Here is an 8,595-nt window from a genome sequence, read left to right as displayed (position 1 = left end):
TAATTTTATACATTTCTTGTGAAAGAAACATTTCTTATTCAACGGCCATAAAAATTATTTATATTTATGATGTCTCCAAAGTTCAATGACGTTTTTACAGAAAAATAACTTATCACAAAACGCACCTGCTGTTTGGTGCGCTGCTCCACGACGAAAACAAGCTTAAGCAATGGCGACGTCGAATGGTGCACACTCGGTAAGTAATCCTACAATTTTTTGTTTATAGCATAGTTTATACGGATTATTCCCAAAAAAATATATGTGTTTTAGAAATGTCGAGTCGAATTAGTCTAGGAATCGATTAATTTTATGGAAGAAAACCTTTCAAACAGCTGTAGTCCGTAAACTTCACACGTGTTGGGCTGTGATTGGCAAGGTCTCCTAAAACATCAATTTCATAAAAAACGGAATGTATCTACTGTCTTATAGGGGGGTTGACTGTATTATAAACATAAATTTAGTAGCATAAGTATGAGTTGATTGTCATAAAAAATTTCATGATAATGATAGCTTTAGTGATTTTCTTAATTGGATATTTATTTTATTTTACTTTAATAATGTATGTGCTAAAAATATAATGTGTAAAAATAATAAATATTCAAATATCAGTACAGTCAAATGAAAACCAGAAAATACTTGAGATGATGCTGGAATCATCAAATGTTGTTGGTACTGTACATACTACTGATGTTTCACTCAGGTTGGCAGTTTTGCTAGTGCATTGTAGTGATTGTAGCACCAGATACAAAATGGATAGTTGATTGACTATAATGTCCAAAGAATCCCAGCATTCTGTAATACACTTCCTGAATATTGGTTTTGTTAAAATGTTATATTTTCCTCCCTTTCCTTTGATGTAAACTTGATAATATGGCATTTATCTGATAAACATTATTTGCCAATTAGCAGGTGTGTACTGTGACAAGTGTTTGTCAAAGTTGCAAGCTTGTATTGTTTGGTCCACAAGTACATGTGGACCAAACAATTTTCTTCTGAATTGGTGTTGTTGGCTGATGACCTATGATTTGGATGTTCCAGAGTGCATTTGTTCCAGACAACATTTGCATTCTGGTTCCAGACATTGACAGAGGATGCCACTTTCAGAACCAATATGAACATTTTCCAGAGCCAAAATCACACCTATAAAGCTGTAATTTTGACTCTGGAAAATGGCCAGTATAAACTTGGGACAGAGTTTGGAGTTTTAAAGCAGTTGTAAGCTAGAAGTGTGTTTACCGTTCTTAAAGAGAAATTTTGTTTCTTTGCAATCAATTCTGTCCAATGAAATATCACTAAGAGCAGCATCATCGAGTCAATCTTTAACTGGTGCCCAAGGATTTTCAGCATTCCTGTGCTACCAAGTGTCCAACAAATCAATGTTACTGCAGTATGAAATGTCACAACACTATAGACTGCAGAAACAAGTAAAAGTAAAGAGGCCTTCATCTTGGTAAGATAACTTATTTTTTTTGTGATGTGATTTTTCAACTATAATTAAAGAGTTTTTATTTTTCTTGATGTGATTTTTTTTCAATGTATTTAAACAGCTCTTATCTTTGCAGATGTATTTTTTATACAACTAAAGCCATTTCTTTTTTGTATGATTTTTTAAACTATTTACTAAAGATTTCTGTTTTTTCAACTGTAAATAAAGCTATTTGAACATTGGTCAGCTTTTCTCTGTTTTTAAAGTGATTTTTTTTTTACTTTGATTAGAATAAAGAGATTTTCACAGTGGTAATAATGCAATTTAGAACTGATATGATTATCTCGTAACTGCATGATCCAGCTCCACAAAACTTCTAGCAAATATAAACAACTTTACAAAAATCTGATACATTATAATAAAGCTACAAATGTCGTATGATGTCAGGCTAAATGACAGCTATTTAGTCTGATGTCATACGATAGTTGTTGTAGCTTTATAATAAAACTTCTAGCTTTGGCCACTTTTTCTTGGACAATTCTTGAAGTGACCATTGATTGTTGGGCACATAAATTGATTGGCTGAAGCTAGAAGTGGCCAACCATTTCATGAATTGGCTAGACTTCAGACATTGGCCATAACAAACAAACACACAAACATACATACACTTGTATATATGCCATGTTATTTCTAATAAAATGATAAATGATCTGGACAACCTGCATGAATGTAACAGATGTAGCATGACATTTGTCAAGAACAAACCCAAAAAACAAATCATTAGATCAGAAACAGGACAAAATGCTAGAAACTGTTATGAAAATTGTGCAGTTTGTTAATATTGCACAAGACATAAAAATGAATAAGTTAATGATATAACATTGATAAATATTTTCTACTAAATCAAATCCTTACAAATTGATTGACAACAACAAAAAATTTGAAATGTAACCATATGAATGCAATCCTACTGACACAGAATGGGAATGTAAAATGAAATTTGCATTCACATTCTGTGTCAGTAGGACCTTATGGTTAATAATTATAGAACCAATCATGTTAATTGTTTTATTACATTGTAAACTCTGTTTAAAACATGTTAACCTTTTTCCTGTTAAATTCAAATCTTACTTAGAGCAAGTTCAAATATCGAAATTCATTAACTACATAAATCAAGGTACAGGAAATCCTCATTCGAAATTTGGGAATGAAATAATTGCAACTTTAAATTACCTGAGATCTATGTATTTCTGTATATGCCAAATGCCACATAACCAATGTTAATTTATTAAGCAAACAGAATATGGCTACTTATACAGAATCTATTTTTGTTAATTAATTAATGATGATAATATAAATAACTGCAGGTTTACAGCACATGTCTGGTAAGATATGAACTAATGAGATTTTGAACTATCAGAGTTTAAATTAATGAGGATTTCCTGCATTACTATCTAAAGTCACTCTCTTAACTTATTCAAAATGTCTTTACACAATGATACTATATAATGACAATGACAAAACTGCACACTGCTATAAAAGTTTAAAGTTGCATTCAATTGCTAGTACTGTCCATGATAAAAATAAACAGAATATAGGCATTATGTGACTAAAACTGGGTCATTTTTGTGAATGACATCACTGAGCACACATTTTTAACCAAACATATGTCAGCCAAATGTGCATGTTCATTCCAAACTAGAACACTCAAATCGTGAATTTCTGACAGACTGGAAGAAGACCTATAAAAGAAGCAGAAAGCATTAGTCAAAAAGAATAAGTGAGCTGGAAAAGTGCTGAACGGTATAGTGTTTATTGGTTTATCTGATCAACGTGATCATGTAAAGCAGAACTCCACAGCCCATGTGCCATGAGATGATGATAAGTGTTCCAAGGTATAATGCTATCAAGAGGAGGAAAAGCACAGAATTTACACGTGAATATGATAAATATATATTGATTCAAAAGGGACAATGATTTGCCTATTACATATTTATTGCCACTTATGTACTGATGTTTGTGACAGGAGGAATTCTAACAAACTTCAAACTTTCACATCTTTATAGTCATATTTCCCAGAATATATGCACATGTAAATTTGGCAAATCGTGTATCAAAGTCACCATCCCAATTTTTGTGAAGTGACAAGTAGATAATGTAGCCACATGCACCAACAATCAGGGAGTTGAGATACCAATCACATGCTTTTTGCACTAGAAGTATGTGATACTTTGTCCAGGGTGGTTTCAGAGTTGTTAAGAAATAAAATTGAAATAAGAAAATTAATTATAAACTAATTTCAAATATTTGTATATTATTATGAGTAAAAAACCAGTAAATCAGTGTTTTTTAGTATGTACTTTAACTATTTTTTGTAATTTTTACTTGTGGCATGCCACAGAATTCTGGGAAGTACCTAGGTGTGTTGTGTATGAAAAAAAGAGTGCAAAGCACTGACTCATAGCATAAATTTTCACACTTCCCATCTTAAAATGCTTTTCATTTACTTACATTTTTTAAAATAAAAAATGTAAAGAAAATGTTTTTTTAGCTAACTAAGTATGCTGAACTTTAAAGTTCAGCATAGTTAGTTTCACAGAAATTTAATTAAATCAATTTTATTAGCTTAATTTTACATTTTACAAGAACTATATTCTTGTAAATTAAACTTGTAATTTTCATTACAAAGTTGTCATAATTTCTATGTCCATANGGAAGAAGTAGTTTTTTCGAACATCGCAGTTTTGAAGAAAGTCGTTCTACTGGTCTTCGTTCTAACAAATTTTAAAGAAGAATGGTTGCTTGAGAAAGGACCCAGGGAGGGATCCGAAAACGTTTGCATGTAATTTTACTCTTATTTAATACCGGTTAAAGGGTTTGATGAGGGATTATTTTTGTTTCTTATGATATTTTTTGTTCATTAATTTTATCAAAAATTCTGAATTAATTATGTATCTACATAATAAATGTTAAATAAATTAGTTTTCATACTGAGTGATCATAATTGAAAATGCCTCTAATCAATACTGTCTCAAGAGATATTTAGCAGTCCAAATGCAATCAAATTTAGTAATGGAAACATTTCAGAACCTACAGAAGACATTTCTATAAGAAAAAAAGTTTTGCCACCACGGCATTTTGAATCTTAATCCATGTGATTTTCAGTTGAAAGACATTTCAAAATGGGAACTGCAAGCAAGCAGTATCTTTGCTAAGGACATTGCATAGCATTAATGTCTTGTACAAATAAAATGCTTGTTACATGCAGTGCCAAAATTGCTGTAGTGGTGAGCTTTGGTACAAATATTTTTTTTATGGAAATGACTTTTACATCCTGAAACATCACTATTCTAAATCTGATTGCACTTGGACTGCTAAATCTCTCTCTTAACAGCATTGATAGGATACTTTAATCACAATCACATGGTTTTTTATTCAAACAAAAACTTAGTGTACAACAAGTATGAATAAACATTTCTCTTCAACGAATAATTAATTAATAGAAATCACTAAAAATGCTAATTCACTATTTTATTTATAATTAGCTATAAATAATCTATTGAAAATGCCAATCATTATATCAAACTTGATTTTATCTAAGTAAAATTATCAGAAATGTTAAAAGAGCACAAAGTATCTAAATTTTGTTCATAATTATATACATAAATATATACATATAAATACATACTGTAGAATCTAAATTTCCAACATATACTGTTCTTCTTATTTCTTCAATTTTAGTAGGATCCATGTTTGCTGGTAAAGGTGGATATTGTGGTAGCCCTAATGCAGTTAAATGAGGATCAATAGTTGTAATCACCTGAGATCCTCCTACACCAGAAACCTGAAAATATTAATACCATATAAAATAAACCAGCAACGAGTTGTTCAACTTTCCCAGCAACATTTAAAATTTTGGTAGCACCATCTGTTATCATATTTTATTAAAACAACTTTTTATACTTTTAACTATTATAAAATGGCAAAAAGCTTAATTTCGAGGGTAAGAATGAGTTTTATGAAATATTGTAAATGCTAATAACGAGTAAAATTGTCATTAAGTCTGACCCTACTGGGGATGCATATGACCTCCATTACCCACCCCACTTGACCTTCAATCACTAAAATTTAATAGCATCAATCCCCCTAACAAACAAACCTCTCTGCAAAATTTCAGAAATTTTGGACAAATAGCAAAAGGGTTATCAAGTTTCAAACAGGGTGAACAAAATCATGAAACAAACACACACACACACACACACACACAGCAGAAATTACTCCCAATTTTTGATGTGAATATGTCTTTAAATTTGCTTCCATAGTGGGAGGCAATTCAGAAAACTGATGTTAACAAAATCTGGGAATACAGTTTGGCATTGCAGCTACATATCTATCACCTACATCCAAAATTTAATTACACCACTTGATAATTAAAGGATCAAAGAATTCATTACATTGAGCAGGGACTGTGACACATTGCGTGCGGCGGAGGGGAAGCACCGCCATTTTAAGGTTGTTTCACCACGTCACATACTTTCTGTTTAGTATACATTTTGACTCTGAGAAGCTATGACATTCATTTGAGTTTCAATTTACAGCTCTCGTCAATATTTATCAATTGCATACACAAAACACTAGTGTGGAATAGTTATGGTGTATTTATATGGTGTTAAAGTTAAAAATTAAGAAAACTTAATGTGATGTCAGCCCATACTTGTCAAAAAGCCAAATCAAAATATAGAAATCATATACGGTTGGAAGGGCTTCTCAAGAGCAATCCAGTGATACCCATAAAACGCCATATGACAGAGTAAAGTGGTGCCAGGAATGTAAAAACATGAAGATCCGAAGGACTTCTTACTGTTAAGGAATTATTATGACATACATATAATACACTCAAAGAAAATATTACCCGTTAACGTACACATATTCACATAAAACACAAGGCCATGTCCCTGACATAGCCACATTCCACTTTTTTCTTCTTCTTTTTTTGCATTTTTTGACATTTCAAGGTGTCCTAAGTCCAAAAATGTAAAAATCTTGTGGGGATCATTTTTTTGACCGATTGCCATGCTTTCCCTATTATATATAAGAGCTGAGAAAGTAAAACAAGTAAAACTATATAGTAAAACATTAAAAATAAAATAAAATTTAGTAATTTANTGATCTCATGAAAAATCAAGCAGAAACCAGCCAGGAAAGCAAGGTGTTTAAAGCCAGCCATTTTTTTTACACGAGAACAGATTAATCATTTTTACATTACTTCTTATGGAAAAGGTTGGTTTGGTATACGTCCTATTCGGTATAAGTCCAAACACCAGGAACGGATTAAGGTCGTATACCGAGGTTCCACTGTATATGTTACTGTGAAAGACCAAAATTAGAGAATGTTGATATTCTCCGGTGAATGTTGACACATACAAAATACATTGGTGAAAGTCCGAATATTTGGTTATAGTATTATACATAATGACTGAATTAATCTAGTTTTCCTTGTCCCATAGTTACATTACTGATCTGTAGCAGTCATATACAATGACATTCTATTAACAAATTATCTTTGAATTGGAATAAGCTGAAAGAAGTACTGTACATGAAAGCATAAAATATTGGCCAAATCCTTTAATGATTCATTTACTCATTCAGTAGTCTTATTTCAACCAAGGAAAAACACTTAAGGTAGAGACAGAATCTGGACAAATAGCAAAAGGGTTATCAAGTTTCAAACAGGGTGAACAAAATCATGAAACAAACACACACACACACACACACACACACACAGCAGAAATTACTCCCAATTTTTGATGTGAATATGTCTTTAAATTTGCTTCCATAGTGGGAGGCAATTCAGAAAACTGATGTTAACAAAATCTGGGAATACAGTTTGGCATTGCAGCTACATATCTATCACCTACATCCAAAATTTAATTACACCACTTGATAATTAAAGGATCAAAGAATTCATTACATTGAGCAGGGACTGTGACACATTGCGTGCGGCGGAGGGGAAGCACCGCCATTTTAAGGTTGTTTCACCACGTCACATACTTTCTGTTTAGTATACATTTTGACTCTGAGAAGCTATGACATTCATTTGAGTTTCAATTTACAGCTCTCGTCAATATTTATCAATTGCATACACAAAACACTAGTGTGGAATAGTTATGGTGTATTTATATGGTGTTAAAGTTAAAAATTAAGAAAACTTAATGTGATGTCAGCCCATACTTGTCAAAAAGCCAAATCAAAATATAGAAATCATATATGGTTGGAAGGGCTTCTCAAGAGCAATCCAGTGATACCCATAAAACGCCATATGACAGAGTAAAGTGGTGCCAGGAATGTAAAAACATGAAGATCCGAAGGACTTCTTACTGTTAAGGAATTATTATGACATACATATAATACACTCAAAGAAAATATTACCCGTTAACGTACACATATTCACATAAAACACAAGGCCATGTCCCTGACATAGCCACATTCCACTTTTTTCTTCTTCTTTTTTTGCATTTTTTGACATTTCAAGGTGTCCTAAGTCCAAAAATGTAAAAATCTTGTGGGGATCATTTTTTTGACCGATTGCCATGCTTTCCCTATTATATATAAGAGCTGAGAAAGTAAAACAAGTAAAACTATATAGTAAAACATTAAAAATAAAATAGAATTAAATATATATTTTTGATCAATAAATAAATCTTGTTAATAATACCATTTATTTGTTTAATTTAAAAAAAGTTATGAAACCAAAAGAAAACAATTTTTCAATTTATCCTTAATAAGATTTAATTAATTCAAAGCTTATTAACACTACTTTATAAAATATTAAATGTAATTACCTATCATATTTTTATTGGATATTTACTGTTTAAATACTAATTATATTTTTGACTGAAATTAACCAGTTGACAATGATATATTTATTCATTCTATTAATGATGATAATATTCATTGTATTACAATTCATATGCAAAGAAATTATATATACAGTGGAACCTCGGTATACGTCTGCTTTAGAATACGTCCAATTCGGAATACGTCCTGTTTGGACGAAACAAATTTTGCTCGGTATACGACTTTTCTTCGGTATACGACTTAATTCAATTATAAGCGCCATCTATGAACAAGTAGCACTATCGGTGTACTAGACCAGATTAGACGTTCGC

At 31.4% G+C, this 8,595-nt stretch overlaps 1 protein-coding gene across 1 annotated transcript in view; it reads right to left on the bottom strand.

Annotated features, from left to right (window-relative positions):
* Window positions 1-8,595, bottom strand: part of LOC111640327 (serine/arginine repetitive matrix protein 1-like) — a 123,334-nt gene that overhangs the window by 58,098 nt on the left and 56,641 nt on the right. The window contains exon 6 of the mRNA XM_023386341.1: window positions 5,115-5,270. Within this exon, the coding sequence (XP_023242109.1) occupies window positions 5,115-5,270 (156 nt within the window). The remainder of the gene's footprint in view (window positions 1-5,114; window positions 5,271-8,595) is intronic.

Source organism: Centruroides sculpturatus, unplaced genomic scaffold, assembly GCF_000671375.1.
Source record: "Centruroides sculpturatus isolate CEXI.00-Female unplaced genomic scaffold, Cexi_2.0 scaffold1313, whole genome shotgun sequence".
NCBI classification, from domain to species: domain Eukaryota; kingdom Metazoa; phylum Arthropoda; class Arachnida; order Scorpiones; family Buthidae; genus Centruroides; species Centruroides sculpturatus.
This window is presented reverse-complemented; position numbering and strand designations above follow the sequence as displayed.